General features: G+C 38.0%; 1 protein-coding gene across 3 annotated transcripts in view; it reads left to right on the top strand.

Annotated features, from left to right (window-relative positions):
- The window catches only part of RSPH3 (radial spoke head 3), a 111,941-nt gene that overhangs the window by 41,911 nt on the left and 42,286 nt on the right, over nucleotides 1-27,744 (top strand). For all 3 annotated transcript variants that reach the window (XM_072643822.1, XM_072643821.1, XM_072643823.1), the window contains 4 exons: nucleotides 11,141-11,282; nucleotides 14,479-14,624; nucleotides 16,390-16,593; nucleotides 17,867-18,029. In XM_072643822.1, the coding sequence (XP_072499923.1) occupies nucleotides 11,141-11,282; nucleotides 14,479-14,624; nucleotides 16,390-16,593; nucleotides 17,867-18,029 (655 nt within the window). The remainder of the gene's footprint in view (nucleotides 1-11,140; nucleotides 11,283-14,478; nucleotides 14,625-16,389; nucleotides 16,594-17,866; nucleotides 18,030-27,744) is intronic.

The following is a 27,744-nucleotide window of genomic DNA, read 5'->3' as shown; positions in this document are numbered from 1 at the left end:
GAAGATAATGAGTTCTGTTTTGAACATACTGAATTTGAAATGTCTATAGGACATCCAGTGCAAAAGGTCTGATAGACAGTTGGTGATTCAGACTTGGGAGAAAGACTAGGGCTGATCATAGAGATCTGGGAACCATTTGCATAGAGACAGTAATTGAGCCCACTGGAATTGATAAGGTCTTCACACCAGATAATAGGAGAAGAAAAGAGGGTCCAGGACAGACCCATGAGGGAAACCCATAGTCATGACATGAATGAAGAACCAGCAAATGATACTGAGGAGCAGTTGGACAAGAAAGAACAGTGTCACTGAAATCTAGGGAGGAGAGCATATCCTGGTAAAAAGCCCCAGAAAATGAAAGAGTTGGACTAGAAGGTTTCAGAGGTTCCTTTCAGCTCTAAATATATGATGCAGAGATTAAAGAAAATAATTGTGCCTTCAGCAGAAGGAAAGCATTCTAATCATCTCTTCAGAAAAGCACAGGTAAGCTGGGATTCAACATACAAATTGATCAAACAACAGAAAGTTAAGTGCTTTCAGATTACAGACTAAAAAATATGGCTAGGCTTTGAGAAGGCTATGAATTGTATATTTTTGTTTGTTTGATTTTCTTAAGAAAAAAAGGCTCACATTTTGAGAGACTTCAAGAAAGCAAAGAAAGTATCAAAGGCTAAAGAATCTAAGAAGCAAAATACATAGAAATAAATAATATTTCATGGAGGAAATCTCATTCCTTCATTATTAAATCTAAATTGTTGTTTGGATCATGTATAGGAACTATTCTCAGGTGGAGACAGAAGAGGGAGAGTCAAGAAAAGACTGATCAGGATTCCATAATGGAGGTGGTCAAGAGGCTAATCATTTTTCCTTCTGCTTTTGAAGTATTGTGGGAACAAGAATAGAATATTTGCAGGAGAGGGTCAGGATTACAAATTAGGTACTGCCAAAAGAAAGTAAAAGAATTAGCCTTACAGTGCTCAGGGAGGGAGCAAGAAAGGGTGATTCTCAAAGGAAGAGAGGTCACTGAATTATCCCTGTAGAGGGATAGTCTGAAACTTGTGAAAGGAGAGGCACGTTTTCCAACTCCTTCCTCACCCCCCCCCTCCATCCCACACCCCACCCTACCCTCAACTTATGAGAAAAATTGTAGCCAGTACTGGAAAGGGTGTTGGAGAATGCCATCCATAGGGGATGAGTGCCAAGAGGTAGAAGGAACAGAAAGGAAGAGGTTTAAGAGGAAAGAAAGTTTGTTAATTATGGGTTACTCAATAAGTTTCTGGACCAGGATTCAAACCTACTGTTTCCTGACTCCAACTCCACTAATCTTTCCACTGACTGAAATTACTAAAAGAAGGATAATCAGTGGTGTCAGATTCTGCCCTGAGGAAAATCTGATCAGACTGGTGCTATAAACAGATGACTATAATAGCTTTATGCTGATAAAATTAAGAATTTTGAGGAAATGGATAAATCATTCCTAAAATGTAAAATAACCAAAGTCACAAAACAGGAAATTACCAATAAACTAGTTTCAAAAAGAGAAATTAGAGAAGCCAGTAAAGGAATTGTAAAGTAAAAAATTCAAAAAGACCAAACTAATTCCCAACCTTTACAAGGACTTTCTTCAGCTAAATAAGCACTATTCTACTTAATTCTATGAGGAAAATGTGACCCTGAAGCCTGGAAGAGAAAAGATGTAAAAAGAAAAATACAGAAAAAAAATTTTTAATTCTAACAGTTTAAGTAATATTTTAGAAAATTGACATGTAACATTAAAAAGCAAATTAAATATGCGGTATGACATGACAGTTGAAACAAAAATATTAAATAAAAAATGGCAGAGTAGATTCCTATATTTAAAAAAATTTATTATGATCAATAAATGATAAATGACCAGGAATGAAAGAATTACTTGATATTAAGCAAATAGTATGTATAATTCATATCCATAAAAATCATGAGATTATATCCATAGATGTAAGTGTTGTGGTTTCATGGTGTGTTATGGAGGTCTTCTCAAATGAATTCACAGACTCAGACCACCTCCAATCCAAGCAAAGGCATTTATTGAAAGTGATGCTTCTCAGAAGCAGGCTGGGTTCTAAGAAGAACCAGCAACTTAGTGAGACAAGATAGACAGTTTTTTAGTATAATAATGCTGATTACATGACAGAAATTATGAATATTATAAAGGCAGGTCATAGGGGAGGGACCCTGGCCTTGGTGGAACTGTGCATGCGATTTCTTATAATACATACCCCTAATGCATAATGCAAAAAACCAAACAGTGGGGGAGGCATTCACCTATGATGATATTATAATAAGCCTCTCTACATAAGTTTACTCTTACTGTACAGGTGCCTACTTAGGGAAAGTCCCTTCTATTGTTTTGGGGTCCACAACCTGCTGGGGCATCTTGGTGGTACTGCTTTCTGATTGGCTGGCTATTGTGGTCCTCTCTGAGATTAGATGGATATGGTTGTAGTTGAGTTCATGGATGCACCTGCAGTTTCTGTGTGATTTATGAGGAATGGGTCTGAGGGCAGTGGCTAGCATTCCATCACACAGACACACCTGCTGTCCTAGTGGAGCATGACTTCTTGGACACACCTGCTGTTCTAGTGAGTCATATATGAGGAAGTTAGGATATTGAGTTGGGTGGGGAGTCCTTGGCTAGGTAGGGGCAAGGAAACCCATAAGCAAGTTAGGATATTGGGGCTAAGGACAGCTTAATTAGGATTCCTTCATTGACATGGAGGGAAAAGGAAAAGAATAAGTGTTTAAGTGCCTAGTGTGTTCTAGGCACTGATAAGTGCTTTACAGATGTTGCCTCATTTGAATTCTTTATTGTCTTAATTATATTGATATATTTATTATATATATTATTATGTATTATCTCATTTGAGGAGGCTTTTAATAACATACATCATTCATTTAGGTTTAAAAATACAACAAAAAATGCAGAAAAGAAAGGCAGGATGGCATAGTAAATAAAGAGCAGGCCTTAGAGTCAAGATCACCTAGGTTCAAAATCTACCACTCAAAATGACTTTGTGCTCCCTGGGCAAGTCACCTAATCTCGTTGGTAGCCTGGGCAATTGCTAAAAGTTGGAGGGCAGACGCTCTTCTCCCTTGATAAGAATTTGCTCAGTGTTCCCTAATACTGGTGAAAACACGGTCTGATCCTAAAATATAAACAAAAGGTATAGGAATAGGGAGATTTTTTTTTCTTTAGCACAGAAAGTATCTAAAGTATTTATCAAAAACTATCTAAAGCAATTACAGTAAAGACAGTGAGAGACATTCTCACTAAAAATAGACCTAAAGAATGTTGTCAAATGCACTGCCATATGTCACCATCACAGTTTGAGAGTTTTAGAAATGTTTGTATTTATTGTTTTAATTTCATTTTCGTGCTTTATTTCTGTATCTGAGGAGTTAAGTATTTCTCCATGCAAAGGACCATGATTATATACTTAGGAAGGCCAAGAAATTCAGTAAAAAAAAAAGATTGAGGCAATCAATTTTAAAAACATAAGAAATACACCCCCCCAAAAAAAGTCTCCTTTTTAAAATAAATCATTGAAAGAAAATGAGAGATATTGATAGAAATAAAAATGCCATTTGTGATCATTACATTGTTGTGTTTTAATCTACCAAGACATACATACCTGTTTTTTGGCAACTCTGAAATGATTTTGATTGGCAGTAATCAGAAGGAGATTTTATATTAATATATACACTGTTGACCTGAAAACTTGGTTAAGAAAGGCAACAGGCTAAATGTATACATTTTATGATTTAATTAATTAATTGATCAATTCCCTATTAAAGAAAACAATAACATAATGCATTATGGAGCCAGAAATGTTCTGGCTACCCAGTGCAGAAATCTTCTGGCTTATATACATTTTGCTGTGAGAAAGGAACTCTCCCAGTTGAACAAATCATAAATTTAGTAAGACAAGACAATTAACAAAGTAATGTTGGTCAGGCCTTGCAATTCCAGCTGGGTAAACATATGTCTCGGTGACAAGGAAAGAAATCCCACCACTAGTGAGTGGCAGGCTTCCTGCCTTAAACAGATAACTGACATAGGAAAAGGCTAAACAAAGTTCAATAGAAATTACGACCTAAGATGTCTATATTTTCTTTACCATTAATATGCCATAACATAGTGTATGTCTATAGATAATAAGATACAAAGGAAAGCCTCATTATTCAAGATATAGTGTCTTAGGTTAAAGGTCTCCTTAAGGAGTGTAGAATCGGCCTTGGCTGGCTTTTGCTGACATAGGAAGAGGCACTCTCTGAGTTTACTTCAGAGAGAACAAAGAGATTATTCCAAAGTTTTATATTAAACATTATCAACACATAGAATATGTATATAACCACACATATATAGAGATGCAGACAAGCAGGGCACTTTTGTTACTATTGTTTTAAATTTGGTATACATTTGAAAAAACAGTATATAATAGAAGTTGACAATTATATATATATATATTTACATATATATATATATAGTCTGTTTCTCTTCTTTGTATATTGAAACATTCATATTTATTTATATTTATTAAGTTCATGAATAAAAGACTTCAGAGATGTCCTCTCAAAACAGCCTATTCCAGTTTTGGATATCTCCAATTTTTAGGAAGTTTTTCTTTATATCAAGCTTAAATCTGCATCTAACTTCCATCCATTGCTCCTCATTCTGTTGAACAGAACAAGTTTAATACATCTTCTACAAGACAGCCCTTCAAATATTTGAAGACAGTTATCTCTTCTACAGGTTAAATATCTATATCTTAGACTGAATTCTCAAATAGTGTTGTCACAAGGCACTTCATTCTCCTGGAACTACTGTGAATGTTCTCCAACTAATAGCCTTCTTAAAATGTGGCACCAAGAAATGAACACAATTCTCCAGATGTTATGTCCAGGGAAGAGTACAGCAGTATAATTGCTATAGCAGTAAGACAATCGAAGGTAAAGAAGAGGAGGGCACTTCTAGGTTACATGGTCACCAAGGTGGAGGTTTAGACATTTTCTCATACCTTTCCAAAACAGAAACTGTATGACAAAGATAAAGCAATTTCAACTACTTCCATGGTCTAAGATGCTAAAAACCAAAAAGAAGGTTAAAAAAATATAACCACGAACAAGTATCTGCCTTGAGTTCAATTAGCACTCCCTCCCCTACCACCCACCATGCAGTGAGGTTGCATTTGCCAACTGGATCCATGGACTTGTAACAAAATACAACCCATTCTTGCCTTCTTTCCAGTGTCATGGAGATCCAAGTGCCAAACTGCAGAAACTTGCTGAGACCCCAGCAGCCAGCACCCTGATAGCACTCAGTACTGAAAAAGATCGCTACAGGAGAACAAGAGGAACAGAGGGACCAGACAGTACACGTCTCTGCTTGAAATAGAGCATAACCCCAACCTGAACCCCTCCCCTACTCCTCCCAGAACCTCAGAGATCCAAAACTACAAAGAACAGAAGTCAACCCTAACAGCATGACAGTACTCAACCACCTAGGCAGGTAACTGAGGAACAGAGGGAACAGAGGGCTGGATAGGACTATGTGGTATCTCACTAAGCCTAAGAAAAAAGAGCCAGTTCTGTCCCCCTAAAAGTAACCTGGGGCAGAGACCTAGCTTCATGAACTTTGAATTGTGCAGTATGGGATGAGACTGAGGTACTTTAAAACCCAACCCCCAGGGAAACCACCATCATAGGGGAGAGAGTCAGAAAGTAGGGGAAAATAAGGGAGGGGAAAAACTGAAATTATCAAGAATCTCAAGAGGCTGAAAACTCAAAAGACCTCGAGCATAGATATAAATCAACAAAGAAATTACTAACAGCAGAAGTAAATTTGGACTCTAAATTAGCAAATGAGCTCAAGTCTCTATGAATAAATACAGCAAAACAAAGAAAAAAAAATCCTTCAACAGTTGAAAACACAGATCCTGTAGGATTTGAGAACATGGAATGACAATATACTGTTCCTAAGTGATTTAAAAAGAGAAATGAGAATGTGAGTAGGGTTTATGGCTTGCATAGAATAGAAGAATAGAAAGAATAGAAAAACTAGAATCTGCAGTTGCAAGTCTTATTGAAGAAACAAAAGAGAGGACAATTCATCGGGAATACAAATACACAAAAGTAAAGGAAAATCTAGAAGAAGATAAAAATAATATTATTAAAACATGTTCCTATTCAAGCAAAGCATATTAATCTAGAAGAAAAGATAGAAAAAAAACCCCAAGGTATCTATATCTCCTAGAACAGTAAGACAAGTCAAAAATCTCGAACACCAAGATGCAAGAAAACTCCCCAGAACTTCTGAACTTAGAAAAAGCAATATAATTTGAAAGAATAGATCACCTCCAGAAAAAAAAAAAACCCGAGACTCAAAATTCCAAGACACATTGTGCTCAAATTTAATCGTTCAATTTAGAAACAACAGATTCTTCAAGCAACCAGGAGAAAGACCTTCAAATATGGAGGCAAGGAAATTATAATAACACAAGACTATTCTGCACCCAGCAGAAAACTCAAGAATGGAATAACGTGTTCCAAAAAGCAATGAATGCCTCCCAGAGTGACTTGCCCTGCAAATCTGAGCTTAATCAGAAATGAAAAAAAGATGGGCATTCAATAATAAAAAAGGGTTTGAAACATTTTTAAAAAGAAATCCAGACCTGAAGAGATCACTTGCTTCTCAAATACCTCAGCCAATCAAAATGTAGGAGCCAGTGACAGCAACAGGGGCAGAACAACAGCAGAGAGATCATAAAGAGACTTCTTTCTAAATGTACACAAGGAGATGGGTTGAAAGTTGAAGTCAGGTAGAGGTAATGGTGAAGAGTGAGGCTGGGACATTATGGACAGAACCTTGAGACACCATGCCTACAGGTGAATCAATGTCTTTTGTGCGGCTACATTATAAAGTGGGAGGGTGCATGGAAATGGGGAGGGGAGGAAGATAGAAGTATGTGATGTGCTCAGATCACATAAAATCACATCAAAGCAGTAAGGGGAAGATGATCCCTGTGGTCTCTCAAGGAGAGAAGATGACCCTACAGTGAAGTGAGTGAAGAAGAAAGATGGAAAGAAGGGAAGAGAAGTATTCTTTTGGGGTTCCACTGAAGAATACTCCTACAGTGGAAAGAGCTTTTTTGTAAAGGGAAAATGGGGGACCATGGGCTAAGTGTTATCTGTGGGGATTTGGTGTTCAAAAAAGAACACTCAGCCTGCCTCAAGAGAGGAAGGAGTTGGACTCCTCAGGGCATCTGGTACCTAAGACCGTAGGAGGGGATGGATCTAGGAAAATTTTGAAATAAATGGAAAGGAAGGTGTCCAAGGGAGGATACAAGTCAGTGTAGACTGCATAATTAGGGGCATGGAGGAAAGGATACTGACAAAGGGAAGTGTCTTCTATGTTGCCTGCAGGTATTGGTGTTTTTCTTTATGAGACAGTGGTAAAGGGTAATACACTAGGCTATCTCTACAAGACAATAGCAGAAACTGCTTAGAGGGAAGCATCTAGAATGCATACTATGGAAGTTTTAACTCCATGAGGAATGCACATAATAGAGAGGGACTAGATAAGTGTATGGATCATAAAACAGAGGAGGGTTTAGAATAGAAAGAGAGGATGAATAATAAAGAGAGTAAGAGAAATTCTCTCTGGAAAGGGACACAAAAATGGGGTCAACAAATGGGAGGGGAGGTCAAAGGTGAGGGAAAGAGAGCTGGTGGGAACAGGGGTATTGTAAAAAAAAATTAAGCTAAAATAACTAAACAGACATAATTCTGTGTTTATAAAGGAGTAGGGGAAAAGTCATAATGAAACAACCCTCTAATAGACACAAATGGAGGAAAATATAAACCTAACATAAATACAAATGGATTAAACAATCCAATAAAATAAAAAGACTGACAGATTAGCTAAGAAAACAAAATTCTACTATCTTGCTTACAAGAAATACCTTTTAAAAAGACTTGCACACAGGAAAACCAAGGGGATTCACAAAATATAAATAACTGTCTTCCTCAAAGACAAAACCAAGATATTTATTAAGATACCAGAAATTCAAATCCACCAGAGTAATAAAGAAGTTTATACCCATCCCCATTCATCCCTCCTTAAGCCTTTCCACAAACAAGTCCCCCTAGGCAAAATTCCTCCCTTTCTCACTCCCACTAGCTGCTCTGCCGCATTCTCACTTCCCTTAGGTAAGCTCCTCCCACCATGCTATGTGACTCAGGCTCCATGTGACTCAGGCTGTGGGCTGGGCCAAAGCTCAAAGCAGGTCACATGAGCCTAGTAAGGGGCAGGGAAGATCTTCAAATTCCCTTAACATTACAAATAGTAAAGAATTGGAAATAAAGTAAATAGCCATTGATTGAAGAATGACTAACATTTTGTGGTATGTGAACATACTGATATATTAATATGGTATAAGACATGATGGATTTGAAGAAGTATGAGAGGACATGAACTAATGTTGAGTGAAATAAGCAGAAGTAGGAAAACAATATGCTCGATGATTACATCAATGTAAAAGGAAAGAATAAGAAAAGAGAATGCTATAGAATTATCATGACCAAGCCTAGCTTCACAGAAGCTGTGGGTGTGGAACAATGAATGTAACACTGTCAGACCTAGTTGATTTGTTGGTTGGTTTTGCTGGACCATTCTCCTCCCCAGGCCCCCCTTTTCTAACTCTCCAGGGAGCTGAGGAGGATATATCTCTATCTTTGCAAATATAAATATGTAGATTAAGATAGAGATAAGAATGTAATAGGGAAACGAGAGAAAAATCTTTTGAAATTAATTCTTTTTAGCCCTTGCACTCTATTTTCTAATCTTAAATGAGGGGCTTTTATATTTCTGTCTTTGATTCATTTGGTGGTATGTGGTGTAAGGTGGAAACTACATACCATTTTCCCATCAGCTTTTAATGAATAATTATTCCCATTTTCTGTTTTTAGTAATTTTGAATTTATCAGAAGCCAGTCTACTATATGTCTTTACTTCTGATTCTGTATTACTTATTCTTTTATATTTAACTACCTTTTTGCATCTTTTATAAGATAATTGATAATTTCCACTTTGTATTATAAGATCTGGCAGCACAGGTCCCTTTTTCTCTTTTTTTTCTTAATATCACGAATGTTGGTACATTGGTACTTTTGATGTTACATTGAAAATCTATAAAATGGTTGGAATCATATTGCCATTTTTATTATATAGTGCATGTAAGGATGTTATCCAAGAGTGACTGCATCAAATGCAGATGTGTGCTTTAATACTAGATGAGCCCCCAAATTGTAACCTTTGCTTTAGGAATCATGATGATGTAAAGGGCCTGGGTAAACTTTAGGAAATTTATTCAATGGCCTGTAACCCCTAGCCACAAAATCTAGAGAAAATCATCATCTAATTGGCCATAACTAGCTCTCCATAGAATTGCAGGGTTTAGAACTAGAAAGAACCTGGAACATCACCTAATCTAAATAAGTCATTTTATAGATCAGGAAAGTAATACTTGATGAAGTCCTGACTTGTCTCACAGAGTAGGTGATAGCCTATGTTCTAATCTCCATTCTTGACTGTAATATATGCTTTAAGACATAAACACTTAGAGGAAAGAAAATTTTGTTAGTAGAAGAAAACAAGCAACCTTTTAATAAGCAACTGTCTGTCAAATGTCTTCCCCTTTTAGTTTCCTGAGTGTCCCCAAGAATTTCTCTTGTTCTTTCTGAAATTCCCTGTTTTTCCCTGCAGATATCTCAAAATGTAGCTCTGATTCATCTAAAAAGTTGACTTCTAACCTCGAAAGGCCTTTTAAAAATTCACTGTGTTGGCTTTGCCATTGCTGCTAAGGGGAAGTCTTCAAGAGTCTTCTTCATCTAGCAAGATAGTCTGTTCTTTCCACATCACAATTTGAGTGATACCATGGCATACTGATGACTTCTCTGACTAAAATTATTCTCTTTTCTCACTGTACCTGTTACTGTGCATTGTACTTGTAAACATAGATCATTTTACCCAAGCCGAAGGCCTCTTATTCAGAACTATAGCAAGATTTTTTATTGTTTTATTTTTTTGCCTGGAACAACTGACAGAAAACATAACCAAAGAAATACATTAAATGTGGGCTCCTTTGGTCAGGAGAAGTAGGAGGCAGAGACCCCAGGATACCATTTAGGGGTGGAGGGATTCTACCCAGCAACTGTAAGTTTTTAAAAATATCTTAATAAGTAGGTGCTAAGCCCTAAATTCAGCACACTACACCAAAGGCCTGATTGTCCCAGTCTAGTCATAGCTCTGCTCCATTGTTCTTTAGCTTCAGAAGAATCACCATCAGAAACTTTGGGCATGAGTATGTGGAGGATAAATGTTGATATGTTTTCCTGGTTAAGAGTTGGAGAGAATATTTTCTACCCCTAGATATGTAGATAAGAATAGCTAACATTTATTTAGTGTTTACTATGTGCCGGGCACTGTGCTAAGCACTTTACAATTATCTTATTTGACCACAACAGCCCCGGATGGAAGGTGCTATCCCCAGTTTGTAGATGAGGAAACAGGCAAACAGGTTAATCAACTTCTCCAGAGTCACACAGCTAGTAAGTGTCAAATGGAGAAGGGAGATTCATTTAAGTGCTTAGTATATTTCAGATGCTGAGGATACAAAAGAAGAAAGTGAGGCAGTCCTTGCTTTCAAAGAGCTTAATGGGTAAAGACTGTACATAAAGGGAAGCTACAAAGGAAATGGGAAACCACATATGTCAGGACTTCAGCATGGGCTAAAAGTGGGAAGAAGACTTGAACCCCAGCAAGGTCAAGGAATGTCTAGGAGTTCATAAAACATTCTAATTTGCTCCATTTGCTCTTACTGCTTGGGTGTGAATATCAGTTCACTCAAAATTATTATGATTCTGCCTGCTGTCAGACCTAGAGGCAGAGGCTATTTCTGTAACTTTTCAAGCATGCATTCTTTCTAGTGGATGTCATATAGGTTTCCAAGTTAATCAGTGAAAGAAGTGGGGAAACAATTTAGCACCAGTCATTTACCTTATTGTAATCCTAAGTTAAGAAATATTTTGCATCATTTTACAGAGTTCTCAGCCTGATCCCATTGAACTCCAAAGACAGCAAGAGGCCAAGAGGAAAGCTCTTGCCAGAAAGCGAGCCAGAGAACATCTTCTACAAAAAAGTCCTGAACCTGTAGAAGGCAGAAGACATGTTGATGTACAGACAGGTATATGTTTTGTTTTTTAGACTCTATCCACTTAATTTATGTTAGCCTGTTTACAACATTAATCATGCATCTGATATACAGAATTGAACATTTTTTTTCAGTATCTTCTGTGTTCAGAGGATACTGTACTAAGTACTGTAGGGCTTTCCAGTCAGAGTAGGGAAGAAAAATTTTCCTGTCCCTTTTCTATAGTCTTTCCTCAAACTGTTTCTGCATAGGCCAAGGGGAAGAAAAACATTCCGGTGCTTAATTCACTACACTTTAGCATAAGTCATCCAAGCATTTTCTTCAGCATATTTTGTTCTAGTTATGAATAGATGAAATCTCAGTACTTGTTGACCATTCCCTCTTGCCTTGGCCTCTTTGCTCTTCTCTTTCCCCTTATCTTTCTGGGAAAGTCTGTATCCAGTCAATCCCGTGTGTCTTATAGCCTTGCTTAGAACCCCCAGCTTAAGAAGAGCAAAGAGTGGGTCATGAGCCACATAGAGCCAAAATGACTGCTATTCTAAAGACTGCTTACTTGAACATTTAAAATAATAGAGTGATAGAAGAAAGAATCAAGTAAATTTGTGAAACATAGCTAGCTTGTCATAAAGACATGATATTTCAGTGATGTGGAACTTCAGTTCTCTGGGTATCTGTTGGAACTTACTCTGACATAAAGAAAAGCATTTAATAAATTCTTGACTTGCTTTTAGTTATGATTTCACTCTTCAAAAAAGTAGAGGAAATAAAAAGAAAGGAAGTGAGCCTGATTTTAGTGAACAAGAAGGAACTGGTTGCCCAAGTAGAAATAATGGGAACAGTGGAGGGGAAGAACTCGCCCTATCTTAGAACTATAAAGAAGAAGGGAAATCCATCCATAGCAAGAGGAAATGAGGGAACCTTACATTTTAGAGGATCATATTTCATAATGTTCAGGAAAAGGACAAATAAGATCTAATGGCTTAAGGCTCCATAGAAAAAGTTAGCTAAGCTTTTGAGGAAGTTTTGGAAATGAAAGTGAAGGTGGGAGCAGTGCCAAGATAACAGAGTAAGGCAAGGACTTGTCTGCGCTCTCCCAATTACCCTTCAAACAGCATTAAAATAGCACCTCAAAACAAATTCTGGAGTGGCAGTACATGATCAGTACAGAAAAACTGACCATGTATTAGGACATTAAAAACCTCAAACCAAATGCAGAAAAACAGAAATAGTAAATACGTGCTTTCATAAAGCAGTAAAAATTATATTGAATAAAGGGCCATGGAAACATAGATTAAAAATTAATTGGAAATTAAATGTGTGTGTTTGTCCCTTGTTGCCAAAGAAGACCATGCCATCAGAGAAATAATGACATGACTTGCACTTAACTTTGTTTTGAGTGAGGGAGGGCCGTGCAGGTCACCAGCCTTACTTCTTCTCCAGAGTCATTTGAATCCAGTGGCCAGATAATCATCAGGATGACTGGAGGTGACCCAGGATGAGGCAGTTGGGGTTAAGTGACTTGCCCAAGGTCATGCAGCAACTGAGTGTCAAGTGTCTGAGGTGAGATTTGAACTCAGGTCCTCCTGCCTCCTGCACTGGTGCTGTCTCCACTGCACCACCTAGTTGTCCCAATTGGAAATTAAATAACCTAATCCTAAAAAAAGACTGGGTCAAAGAACAAATCATAGAAACAGTCAATAATTTCATTAAAGAGAATGACAACAATGAGACAGCATGCCAGAATTAATGGTATGTGGACAAAGCAGTACATAGGGGAAATTTAATATCTCTAAATGCTTACAGCATTAAGACAGAGAAAGAGCAGATAAATGAATTGGGCATGTAAAATTGAAAAAGAACAAATTTAAAATCCCTAATTAAACAACAAATTGAAAATCCCAAAAATAAAAAGAGAGATTAATAAAATTGAAAGTAAGAAAACCAGTGAACTAGTAAGTAAAACTAAAACCTAGTTTTATGGAAAAACCAAACCACTGGTTATTAATTTGTTTTTGTTTTTAAAGAAATTTAGAGAATTTAAAAGAAATTACCAGCATCAAAAATGAAAAGGGTGAATTCACCACCAATGAAGATGAAATTAAAGCAATCTTCAGGAGCTGTTTTGTCCAATTATATGCCAATAAATCACACAATCTAAGTGAAATGGACAAATATTTACAAAAATACAAATTGCCCAGATCAACAGAAGAGAAATGGGATATTTAAATAACCCTATCTTTGAAAAAGTAATTGAACAAGCCATCAATGAACTCCCTAAGAAAAAATCCCCAGGATCAGATGAGTTCACAAAGACAGAACAGATGGGTTCACAAGTGACAGGAATTGGATAGTTCTACTAGGACTGTACTGTTTTCTGTCAGGACTTAGCTAAGCAATCTTACACTTTTTACAAATTCATCATTTTAAAGTAAGCAGAACCCAGGTACCTTTTAATACACCAGTCTAAGTAATATAGTTCCATTAGTGGTCAATAGCTCTATCTCTAATTCATCAGCCACTAAATGATTATATGTATCATCCTCTTCCCTCTGGAGGAAAGACAACATTCTGATCAGTCTCACTTCCTCACCTCAAAGTCCAAGTCTGTTATCACATGACCCAAAGTCAGAGAATAAGGCTCATATCACCTCTGTGCTTATAGTTCTACCAGGATAATTTATTGACATTTCATCCTGTGAAAGCTAAATTCTAGGAATTTATTCATATCATGAGAACTATATGCCAGAATAGGCCTTCTATATCTTTAAGTTAAGATTTGATCAAGTTTATATATTTAAGGGCCATGGGTCAAATATAACATCACGTAGCCTGATGATTGATATTATTTTAAAAGTATTGAAAATTTTTTATAACTCTATACATTGGATCTCCTAGTTCTTTATTCCTATATGTTTATTTGTCTAATTTTCTATCCTCAGTTATACATTTGCCTCTTAAACTACTGTTGTTTACTTTCTGCTATTATCCTCTCTTATTACAACTCCTTTATAGTACTCAACATATACAACTTAATAAATATAATAAACTAATTATGTCATTCCTCTTAATATATATATGAAACCTTAATTCTGTCTTTAAACTGGCTCTCACATTTGATCATTTTGATTTTTAAGGATAATGTTCTTTCTTATCATTAAAATTTAAAATAATACATGTAATGTTATAGTATGCCAAAAACTGAAACAGTGTTTGTGGTACTTCTTCTTAGAGTTATATCTAGAAGAGCTTGCTGACCGCATAATAGAAGTTGATATGGAATGTCAGACTGATGCATTTCTGGACAGACCACCAACACCACTCTTTATCCCAGCCAAAACTGGCAAAGATGTAGCCACACAAATATTAGAAGGCGAGGTATGGTAAACATTTTCAGTATACTGTCAGTTATGCCTTTCTGTTCATAAAGTATATTTAGATTGATAAGAGGTTTTAGTCAATAAGCATTTATGTAGTACTTACCACATGGCAGACCATGTGCTAAGTGCTTGGAATACAAAGAAAGTCAAAACAATTCCTGCTGTCAAGAAGTTTCCATTTTATTGAGGGAGCTTGCAAATAAATGTGCACGTACAAGATATATCATGTCAGGAAAAATCTCCTGCAGGAAGTGACATTTGAGTGAAGTCTTGAAAGAAGCTAGAGATTCTAAGAAGTGGAGATGGGGAAGGAGAACATGCCAGGCATACAGACAGCCAGTACAAAGGTATAGGGATGACAAATAATAACTGGCATTTATTGGAACTCTAAAGAGTTCCAAAGTACTTTTTATAATTCATTTTATCCTTACAATTACCCTGTGAGAAAAGCAGTATTATTATCCCCATTTTACAGATGAGAAAACTGAGACAGAAAGAGGATAAGTGACTTACCCAGAGTCACCCAAGTAGTAAATGATTGAGGCAGGATTTGAATTCAGGTCTTCTTGACCCCAAGTCCAGTACTCTTATCTACTGTGCCTCCTGTGTGCCTCATTGGCTAAATTCAAAAATGTAAATCTAGCCAGGAAATGGATTGTCTGTGAGGAATTGTAAGTAGACCAGTGTAACTGGATCATAAAATCCAAGGAACAGAGTAAGTAGATTGGAAAATTAGCAAATAGCCAATTGTAAATGCCAACCAAAGGACTTTATTTTTGATTACTACATGCCAGACAGTGTGCTAGGTGTATGTAATAAGTGATCACCAGAGTACTCAACAGAGGAGAAAGGGAAGGGAGCAACACAGTGAGACCTACACTTGAGAATCATTTTAGCAGCTAAGTGGAGTAGATGTGTGAGTGAGGGTAAGGAGTCAAGGATGACAGTGAGGTTGCAAGAAATCACTGACTGGCAGGATGGTGTGCCCTTGACAGGGAAGTTTGGAGGCGAGTGGAGACTTTATCAGTAGTAGTTCTCATTCAGAAAAATACAATAAATTAGATTTCATTCCTCAGATTATCTAGAGCTGTCTCATCCAAACATGCAAAGAAACAGCTTACACTACCATCATTTTGATTTGACTTCGATGACATTTAAATCCTAAATTTTCAAAAATTTTCTTAGCATAATTTTTTAAAAATTTAGTGAGGTACTCAATTTAGTAATAAATAAGGAAGAACATTCTACACTAAAGATGCAAGTGAAGCTAGGTTTGCAATTAGAATAATCCAGTATAGTTTAAGAAGAATCTCAAAGTAATTGAAGTTTTCACATTCTTTTACAATGCATAAATATTATGATTTAGGTGGAGTTGAATGTGCCCTTGGGGAAAGAAACGTCAAACAACTACTATTAAGAAATTAGGAGAAGTGAAGTTAAAGATTTCAGGATATAGGTATACAGAAGAGATTAGCAAGCCAAGCACTTGAGCACTTGCTACTAGATATTGCTGAGGTCTTTTAAATCCTGCTACCAGTAAGATGTGAGAATCTTTCAGGGAGAGCAGTATTAAAACAGAAATATTTTTCCTTGAATTACATAATTGGATCTTAAGGTTCATTATTATGTCTTTATGAATCCCTTTGTACATTTATCTTACCTGTGATAGGTTCATATCTCAAGTATCAGCAAATAAAATACTGTTCTACCCTATAATGATTGGAACTGTGAAACTAATAACCAATTTCTTTTGGATTCCTAAGCTGTTTAACTTTGACATTGAAGTGAAACCAATGTTAGAAGTTTTGGTGGGAAAGACCATTGAACAAGCTTTGCTAGAAGTCATGGAGGAAGAAGAATTGGCTGAACTACGGTGGCAACAACAACGGTTTGAAGAATTACGGAATCTGGAGCTTGCGGAAGTACAGCGACTTGAGGAGCAAGAGAGGCGCCACCAGAAAGAGAAGGTACAGCAGCCTTGGGTTCTTCCTACTTATGCTATTGTGCATTATATTACTTTAGGGTTCTCATATTAACCAGACTGGTTGAAAAAAGAAGCTAGAATACTTAATAGCCAGCTCACTCCCCTGCACTTAGACCACAGTACTCTTTGCGAACTGCATTAGAAAAGAGCTTTTTACTTAGGATTCCTGAATTGAGTTTCTATATAGTTCTAACTTAGCCTTGGATTCCACAAAGAAAAAAGTCCAAGACATTGAATATATAACCATAATATCTCCTTTTAATCAGTGCCTCAATGGAGACTCTGAAGCAGTAGCAAATATATCATCATATATTGACCTATATTCTACGAGTTTTTGTTTTTTAGTATTATTTATTAAGTAATCTATTTCTTATACGTTCTATGTTTGGTATAACTTGAACTTATTTAATGTTATTTGTTAGATACTTATAAATGAATCATATTCTCCTACTGGTTAAGCTACTCTGGTCATATACACTTGGTAGCTTCATTGCCTCTTTCAGACCACCAGAAACTACAGCTTACTTCATAAGTACACTGATTTAATCATTTATTGAATTGTACTCTAGTACTGTTTTATTGAATCATTATTTATGTTGTCAAATGCCCTAACATTCAAGTAAAACCTAGTCACAAGCCTTAAAATGAGTCAGGGATAGGGAACAGAACATTATTTTCACCCATGATTATTTGGACCACGTTTCCCATACTCCTGTATCTTGTAGGAATTTTTTTCTATACACACAGAAAGCATGTTGTAATGACTATTGTACTATCATCATTGAATATAAATAGGACATATATATGTCCTAAAGATAGAGATAATGAAGCACCACTTCAAGTAACTAATAGTGCTGTTTCTTTAGTCTTTGTTATAACTAGAAAATGGAAATAGAAGGAGGCCTTTCCCCCCTTCTACTGAATAAAGCTTGCTGCCAGTGTTCTCCCCTACATGAAGGGGACAGTAGTACCCAGTATACTTGAGTACTGCATGGATGATGAGTCTCATTTTAAAATTTTTATATCGTATGTTCATGTAAAATAGGAAGGGTTGAAATAACTATTACATATGCCAAGTATGATAACATTAATAAGAAATGTGAACATTCAACAACTTCAGCACATTTCCTTCACTAGGTTCTATATTTGGAGCAGCAATAAAAGTAAAGAGAATAAATTTTCCATTAGTCTTGTTGGTATACCTTGCAACACTCCATAAACATGAGTTTTCCTAAGTATTTTTATTTTTTTGGCAGGAACGTCGCAGACAACAGCAACTAGCAATATTACACAAACAAAATGAGACTTCACAAAAGATTGCAGCTCGAGCATATGCTAAGATGTACTTGGCTGACCTCCTTCCATCTGTCTTTAGCAATCTCAGGGATAATGGTTACTTCTATTGTCCTATAGAAAGAGGTTTGTTGCAGTTCTGTGTTTTAATATGTTAGTTCCCAAATAGCACTAATCTTCAATGATATTATGTAATAATTTGTGTATAGTACTCGTAATACAATGTATTAATTTCATTTTCATACCCTTTTCATTTTGGAAAAAATGGATTTTTAGCTGACCTTGTTGAATCACTGTTGGTTTTTTGCAAATATTGTCTTCTTTGTATTTGTATCTTTAGTCTTTTTAGCACAGTGACTAGCATAAAGGAAGCATTGAATAAGTGCTTTTTTCATTCATTCATGTTATTTCTCAGAGGAAAAGGTGGCATTGCTCTTTTCAAGGTTAACTCTCTAATAGCTGTGCCTTTGATCCTATTTCCTCATGACTAACTTTAGGACTATGTTTCATTTCTCCTTGTCAATCCCCTTTCACCCTTCAATATCTCCATCTGCATTAGCTCTCTGTCTGATCTACTGACTTGCTCAGGTCACCTCCTCTTTAAAAAATTGTAGAAGGGGAGGAGCCAAGATGGCTGAGTAGAAAGACGCACATACACATAGCTCCGAACCCACAACCCATAGAACATCTACAAAAAAGTAACTCACAGTGAATTCTGCACCCAGAGGCCACAGAATATTGGAGCGAGGGAGATTTCTGTTCCAGAGAGATCTGCAAACCTCTTGCGGGGGGTCCTTCACACTGCGGACTGGGCCCCGGGACTGGGAGCTGAGTGCAGCCCTGCCGCGGCCGCAGCACTGAGAGGAAAAGATCCGAGCGGGCTTCAGGGATGGGATCTCCAGCGGCCACGCGGATCCCTCCACCCACAGAGGGACCTGCAAACCTCTCGCAAAAGGTCCGTCGCGCTGCAGATGTGGAGCCCAGCTCAGACCTGCTGTGGCCGCGGCCGCGGCACCAAGAGATACAGATCCAAGCAGGCTTCAGGGACGGGATCTCCAGCGGCCGCACAAGTCCCTCCACCCACAGGTGACGGGGGTCAGTGAGAGAGTCTCTTTGGCGGGTCGAGAGGGGAGTGGGGTGCCCCCATAATTCAGGCCCCCCTGGGAGGTAGAAGCTGAGAGGCGGCTACAGAACGGGGCTCCCCAAGCGGGCAGGAGCCTGGATCCATTGTGGAAGGTCTGTGTATAAACCCCTTGAGGGAACTGAGCCTGAGAGGCGGCCCTGCCCCGACCTGACCACCTGAACTTAATCTCACACTGAATAGCAGCCCTGCCCCCGCCCAAAGCCCTGAGGCTGGAAGCAGCATTTGAATCTCAGACCCCAAACGCTGGCTGGGAGGATCAGGAGGCGAGGTGGGTGTGAGGAGAATATTCAGAGGTCAAGTCACTGGCTGGGAAAATGCCCAGAAAAGGGAAAAGAAATAAGACTATAGAAGGTTACTTTCTTGGAGAACAGGCATTTCCTCCCTTCCTTTCTGATGAGGAAGAACAATGCTTACCATCAGGCAAAGACACAGAAATCAAGGCTTCTGTGTCCCAGCCCACCCAATGGGCTCAGGCCATGGAAGAGCTCAAGAAGAATTTTGAAAATCAAGTTAGAGAGGTAGAGGAAAAGCTGGGAAGAGAAATGAGAGAGATGCAAGAAAAGCATGAACAGCAGATCAGCTCCCTGCTAAAGGAGACCCAAAAAAATGTTGAAGAAATTAACACCTTGAAAACTAGCCTAACTCAATTGGCAAAAGAGGTTCAAAAACCCAATGAGGAGAAGAAGGCTTTCAAAAGCAGAATTAGCCAAATGGAAAAGGAGATTCAAAAGCTCACTGAAGAAAATAGTTCTTTCAAAATTAGAATGGCACAGATGGAGGCTAATGACTTTATGCAAAACCAAGAAATCACAGAACAAAGACAGAAGAATGGAAAAATGGAAGATAATGTGAAATATCTCATTGGAAAAACAACAGACCTGGAAAATAGATCCAGGAGAGACAATTTAAAAATTATGGCACTACCTGAAAGCCATGATCAAAAGAAGAGCCTAGATATCATCTTTCATGAAATTATCAAGGAAAACTGCCCTGAGATCCTAGAACCAGAGGGCAAAATAAATATTCAAGGAATCCACAGAACACCGCCTGAAAGAGATCCAAAAAGAGAAACTCCTAGGAACACTGTGGCCAAATTCCATCCAGAGTTCCCAGGTCAAGGAGAAAATATTGCAAGCAGCTAGAAAGAAACAATTCAAGTATTGTGGAAATACAATCAGGATAACACAAGATCTAGCAGCCTCTACATTAAGGGATCGAATGGCATGGAATAGGATATTCCAGAAGTCAAAGGAACTAGGACTAAAACCAAGAATCACCTACCCAGCACAACTGAGTATAATACTTCAGGGGAAAAATTGGTCTTTCAATGAAATAGAGGATTTTCAAGTATTCTTGATGAAAAGACCAGAGCTGAAAAGAAAATTTGACTTTCAAACACAAGAATGAAGAGAACCATGAAAAGGTGAACAGCAAAGAGAAGTCATAAGGGACTTACTAAAGCTGAACTGTTTACATTCCTACATGGAAAGACAATATTTGTAACTCTTGAAACATTTCAGTATCTGGGTACTGGGTGGGATTACACACACACACATGCACACACGCACACATACATAGAGACATAGTGCACAGAGTGAATTGAAGAGGATGGAATCATATCTTAAAAAAAAAAATGAAATCAAGCAGTGAGAGAGAAATATATTGGGAGGAGAAAGGGAGAAATTGAATGGGGCAAATTATCTCTCATAAAAGAGGCAAGCAAAAGACTCATTAGCAGAGGGATAATGAGGGGAGGTGAGAGAAAAACATGAAGTCTACTCTCATCACATTCCACTAAAGGAAAGAATAAAATGCACACTCATTTTGGTAGGAAAACCTATCTCACAATATAGGAAAGTGGGGGATAAGGGGACAAGCAGGGTGGGGGAGATGATGGAAGGGAGGGCATGGGGAGGAGAATGCAATTTGAGGTCGACACTCATGGGGAGGGATAGGATCAAAAGAGAATAAAAGTAATGGATAGGATGGAGGGAAATATAGTTAGTCCTATACAACACAACTATTATGGAAGTCATTTGCAAAACTACACAGATTTGGCCTATATTGAATTGCTTGCCTTCCAGAGGGAAGGGGTGGAGAGGGAGGGAGGTAAAGAAGTTGGAACTCAAAGTGTTAGGATCAACTGTCGAGTAATTTCTTGCCACTAGGAAATAAGAAATACAGGTAAAGGGGTATAGAAAGCTATCTGGCCCTACAGGACAAAAGAGAAGACAGAGACAAGGGCAGAGAGGGATGATAGAAGAGAGAGCAGATTGGTCATAGGGGCAATTAGAATGCTTGGTGTTTGGGGCGGGGAGGGGAGAAAAGGGGAGAAAATTTGTAACCCAAAATTTTGTTAAAATGAATTTAAAAGTTAAATAAATAAATTTAATTAAAAAAACAAACAAACAAATAAACAAAAAAATTGTAGAAGGAGGAGGCAGAGCCAAGATGGCAGAGTAGAAAGACACACATATGCAGGGTCTCCCCACACAGCCCAGAAAATACCTGTAGAGGGGGACTCTCAACAAATTTTGGAGCAGCAGAAATGGAGAACAACAGAGTAGAAGAGATTTCCAGCCCAGGGTGACCTGAAAGGCCCACAGAAACACCTGTTGCATGGAGCACAGAGCCCAGCCCAGCCTTGGCTTGAGCAGCACAGCTTGTGAACAGCCCTTGGGGGTAGAATCTCCAGTCTCAGAATCCCCAGTCACAGCAGCAGTCTGCAGATCCCTTAACCCACAGGCACCAAAGGTCAGTGACAGGGTTTTTTCAGCTGGCCAGGAAGGGAAAAGGGCCTTCCCATAGCTCTGGCCTCAGGCAGTGGGTACAGAGGCTACCTCGGGCAGGTGGCAGCAGTTTTCATGGCAGCCCACGACCTTTGTTGGATCATAAAAACCCCTGGGAGTACTGAGGAGCTGAGTCTTACCTCAGCCTTGTGTAGAGGCCCAAGGGAGCTGGTCTCTGTCTCGCACTGAATGGCGGCCCTGCTCCCATAGCTTGACTGAATCCCACCCCCCCAGTGCTGGCTTGGTGGAACTGGAGGCCAAGTGGCTGTGGAGAGGAAACTCTGCTAAGATTCTGAGCACAAAAATCCCTTCCTGCGCCCAGACTAGTACACGCTTGCTTGATTGTGCCACCTTGGAGGAACTGAGATTTTACAGATTCCCAGACACTTGACAAAGGACCCAAAAGTCAAGTAACTGGTTGGGAAAATGCCCAAAAAAAGGAAAAAAAATAAGACCATGGAAGGTTACTTTCTTGGTGAATAGATATCTCCTCCCATCCTTTCTGATGAGGAAGAACAATGCTTAGCATCAGGGAAAGACATAAAAGTCAAGGCTTCTGTATCCCAAACATCCAAAATAAATATTCAATGGTCTCAGGCCATGAAAGAGCTCAAAAAGGATTTTGAAAATCAAGTAAGAGAGGTGGAGGAAAAACTTGGAAGAGAAATGAGAGAGATGCAAGAAAAGCATGAAAAGTGGGTCAACACCTTGCTAAAGGAGACCCAAAAAAAATGCTGAAGAAGATAACACCTTTAAAAATAGGCTAACTCAATTGGCAAAAGAGGTTCAAAAAGCCAGTGAAGAGAAGAATGCTTTAAAAAGCAGAATTAGCCAAATAGAAAAGGAGGTTCAAAAGCTCACTGAAGAAAATAGTTCTTCAAAAAATTAGAATGGAACAGATGGAGGCTAATGACTTTATGAGAAACCAGGAAATCACAAAACAAAACCAAATGAATGAAAAAATGGAAGAAAATGTGAAATATCTCATTGGAAAAACAACTGACCTGGAAAATAGATCCAGGAGAGACAATTTAAAAATTATGGGACTACCTGAAAGCCGTGATCAAAAAAAGAGCCTAGACATCATCTTTCATGAAATTATCAAGGAAAACTACCCTGATATTCTAGAACCAGGGGGCAAAATAAATACTGAAAGAATCCACCGATCACCTTCTGAAAGAGACCCAAAAAGAGAAACTCCTAGGAATATTGTGGCCAAATTCCAGAGTTTCCAGGTCAAGGAGAAAATATTGCAAGCAGGTTGAAAGAAACAATTCAAGTATTGTGGAAATACAATCAGGAGAACACAATATCTAGCAGCTTCTACATTAAGGGATTGAAGGGTGTGGAATATGATATTCCAGAAGTCAAAGGAACTAGGACTGAAACCAAGAATCATCTACCCAGCAAAACTGAGTATAATACTTAAGGGGAAAATTGGTCTTTCAATGAAATAGAGGACTTTCAAGCATTCTTGATGAAAAGACCAGAGCTGAAAAGAAAATTTGACCTTCAAACACAAGAATCAAGAGAAGCATGAAAAGGGAAACAGCAAAGAGAAGTTCTAAAGGACTTACTAAAGTTGAACTATTTACATTCCTACATGGAAAGACAATATTTGTAACTCTTGAAACTTTTTTCAGTATCTGGGTAGTTGGTGGGATTACACACACACAGCACAGAGTGAATTGAATAGAATGGGATCATATATTTAAAAAAATGAAATTAAGGGGTGAGAGAGAAATATATTGGGAGGAGAAAGGGAGAAATGGAATGGGGCAAATTATCTCTCATGAAAGAGGCAAGTAAAAGACTTTTCAATGGAGGGAAAAAGAGGGGAGGTGAGAGAAAAAAAACATGAAGCTTACTCTCATCACATTCTACTGAAGGAAGAAATAAAATGCACACTCATTGTGGTATGAAAACCTATCTTACAATACAGAAAAGTAGGGGAGAATGGGATAAGCAGAGTGAGGGGGGATGATGGAAGGGAGGGCAGTGGGAGGAGGGAGCAATTTGAAGTCAGCACTCTTGGGGAGGGACAGGATCAAAAGAGAGAATAGAAGCAATGAGGGGCAGGATAGGGTGGAGGGAAATATAGTTAGTCTTACACAGCACGACTATCATGGAAGTCATTTGCAAAACTACACAGATATGGCCTGTATTGAATTGCTTGCCTTCCCAAAGGGAATGGGTGGGGAGGGAGGGATGAAGAGAAGTTGGAAGTCAAGTTTTAGGAACAACTGTTGAATATTGTTCTTGCAACTAGGAAATAAGAAATACAGATAATGGGGTATAGAAAGTTATCTGGCCCTACAGGACAAAAGACAAGATGGGGATAAGGGAAGGGAGGGATGTTAGAAGAGAGGGCAGATTGGTGATAGGGGCAATTAGAATGCTTGGCATTTTGGGGTGGGGGAGGGAAGAAATGGGAAGAAAATTTGGAACCCAAAATTTTGTGGAAATGAATGTTGAAAAGTTAAATAAATAAAATTTTAAAAAAAATTTAATTTAATTAAAAAAAAATTTTTTTTAAATGGTAGAAGGGATGTCAGAAGTCATCAGGTCCTGAACGACAGTCTCTTCTACAACATGCTCATGCAATATATTTGTTCACATAACTTTGGGTTGGAATCATCTGGTCTAGAGGACTCATGACTACTACTATACTACTTTAGATAGTTTTTGTTTTGCCCTCAAGTTTAAGGCTGAGTCTCTGCAACTTCCACATATTGTTCCTATTTCTGTCCTTTGGAACTAAACAGAACAAGTCTGTTCTCTTTGCCATAAAATGGGCCTTCCGATACTTGAAGGTAGCTCCTTTGTCCCCACTAAGCATTCTGGTCTCCAGGCTAACCATTCTCTGTTTCTTTAATGACATGGCAAGATATAAAGTTCTTTCACCATTCTTGTTGTTCCCCTCTTAACTGTCCTCAGCTTATCAGTGGCCTTCAAAAAATAGTTGCCTAAAACTCATTACTCCAGATGGGATATGATAAGGACAGAGTACAGGGAGACTATAATTTCCCTAGTCGTAGTGCCCTGTGACTCTCTCACTGCAGATTTTTTAAATACCATCTCACACAAATTATATTGAGCTTGTAGGTTCAGTTACAACCTTAGATCTTTGAGAGACTGATGTGTAGTCATGCTTCCCTATACTTGGGAAGTGGTTAAATTTGGTTCACTTTTCTAGCCTGTCAAGATCTTTGTTAATCCTCATTCTGTCACCCAATGAATTAATTATTCCTCCAAATTTTGACTCATCAAATACATAGAAATGTGAAGGGTAGTGTGTTGATGGCAAGAAATAACTACTAGTCTAGTTTAATCAGAATATATAATATGTCAATGGAAATAATGTTAAGTAAGGCTAGTAAGATGTATGGGAGACAACATGTGTAGACCCTTAAATGGTAGGCTACAGAGTTTATGTTTTATCCTGGAGAGCATTGGGACTCTAAGTGTTTTCAGTAGGAGAGTGAAATAATCAGACCTGGACTTGAGAATGATAATTTTAACTGTTGTATGAGAAACAAATAAAAGAGAATAGAGATTAGAAGAAGAGAGAGCTTTAACTGAAGGTTATAAGGGACTTTATGATACAGAGTGGAGAGAAGGGAAAAAGGCAAGAGATGTGGTGGAAGTGGAATTGTCGGGACATGACAACTAACTGGATATAGAGGATGAAGAAGAGGATGAGTCTAATGTGATGTCTCTCAGATGTAGAGAGAGGAAGCTAAGAACATTCCCCTGAGAAACATTTCCACGTTAATCAGTTAGTAGACGAGTGAAAGAGAGTACTTAAAAAAAGAGGAAAACAAAAAAAGAATGATATCTCTGAAGCTAAGAGAGGAAAGAATATCCATGAATAGGAAGTGAGGAAAGGGCAAAAAGTTGCTCAGAGAGAATGACTGCTAATGAAGACCAGTAGATTTAGTAACAATGCAAGTTATTGCTAATACATGAGAGTAGTTTCAACACAATGTCGGAGTGTCAAAGCCCAACTGCAAGGGATTGACGAGGCAGTGGATAAGGAAGAGGCTTTCTCAAGTTTAGCAGATCGTTTTGAATCCTGATTCTGTCATTTGTTATTAAGCTATTCCTCCCATTTGAGTTGTTTTTTTTTTAGCTATTCCTCCCATATTTGGGTTTTTCAGTTCCTTTTTAATTGATTAAATTATTGAACCAAACAGGAAAAGGACAGAACCTTGAAGGCCAAAGATAGGTATAATTCAAGATATCCTATTTAGCAAAGAAATATTTGGCTACCTTTTAATTAATTACTTAAGTTCCCTAGGTTTTTTTGTTTTTATGGTGACCTTAAATATACCCTCCCCTCTGATTTACAGATGAGAAAAGTCAAGCTTCATTTGGGCAGTTAGTGGTTTTCTCAAGGTGTCATTCATCTGTTTTGTCCATTGCCAGGACTAGAACTCGTCTTTTTATTCTTGCTATGATGCTCTCTATTAAAGCACCCTCCTTTCAGCCTGTGACTGTGTAACTGATAAAAAGTATAATTATAAAACACTCATCATTTGTGAAATGCCACTGCAGAACAGTGTACAAATGCAGTAAATCCTCCATTAGCTTCATCAGAGTTTGCTACATAACTAAGCGTTAGCTAGGCTGTTCTTCTCCTCTCCCCACCCATATATATGTATGTATATATACATATATATATCCATATATGCTTATATAAGAAAGATTCCTTTTCCCTGTGCTTTAAAAGGCTAAGGAGATACTTATCCTTCTGCCCCAAGAAAATAGAGCTGGTCCATCTTCTTTTCAGTCAACTCTTTTTTTTCCTTATCATAGCATCTGTTTCTTATTGCTTCTACTTCTTATTTCAGTCATAGCTGCCAATGTTTCTGATCTTCGGTGTTCTCTTTCCTCTTCTGTCTACTTTTCCTTTTTTCTCTTCTGTTAATTCTCCCACATTTCTCAACTTTCAGTGAAAAGACTAACAAAAGCTTTCTTTCTAATTTATACTATTTATAAGACGTAAGATATAATCTTTTAGGTCTTCAATTCTTTGATGACTTCTTTGTTCTTTGCTGCCCTCCTAGGACCTGCTTTGCCACCCAGATTTCCTGTCCCCCACTCCCCATACCAACTCTCACTGCCTTTGACCTATTTCAGGATTTCAGAGCTGTTTTAGAAACTTGAGAGTGCCAAAAGACTGATAATTTGGGTTTTAATATGATCAAATAGCTTCTAACTCAAACAGAATTCTTATCTATGTAAACTTTCCCTTACCAAGCACTCTGGTGTTCCTCCAGAAAAGTATAGGAAATTACATCAGTTGCACAGAGCTATAAGGTATCACTGTACTTCCTACTTGTCATGACTAAGTCAGTTCCTGATTCCAGGACTAACAGTTAGCTGGGTGATCATAGACAAGTCACTTAATGTCTTTGGGCCATAGTTTCTTCATCTATAAAATGGGTGGGTGCTGGCTTAGATGGTCTATAAGGGTTCCTTCTAGCTCTGCTATCCAATAATTCTGTGACCTTGTTTTAAAGCAAAAGTGAAGTGACCATTGACGATTTAAACATTGCTGTTTTCCAGACTTGCCTTTTTTTTTTAACTCTTACTTTATGATCCAGCCAGAAGGCTGGTTGGACAGATACTGCATGTACCTCAAGCTCAGAAAATCTCTACCCTTTCATTCTAGTCTGAACAATGAGAAATAAGTTTAAATAAATTATATCCTTTCATTGCCCTCCCTCCAAGATTCAGCTGTGTTTAACATGCTGAGTTTTGATCAGCAATCCTGCCTATTTGACTGACAGCACTGAGAAGATGAAACCACAGTGATTTCTTAGTAAAAATAAAAAACATAGAGTCTTAGTGTTAGAAAGACCTTGTGTGACCTCTAGTTCATGTCTGTTACCACCTTGGAAAA

The sequence above is a fragment of the Notamacropus eugenii genome, chromosome 2 (genome assembly GCF_028372415.1).
Source record: "Notamacropus eugenii isolate mMacEug1 chromosome 2, mMacEug1.pri_v2, whole genome shotgun sequence".
In the NCBI taxonomy this organism is placed as follows: domain Eukaryota; kingdom Metazoa; phylum Chordata; class Mammalia; order Diprotodontia; family Macropodidae; genus Notamacropus; species Notamacropus eugenii.
The sequence above is the reverse complement of the archived record's forward strand: the minus strand, read 5'-3'. Positions and strand labels throughout refer to the sequence as shown.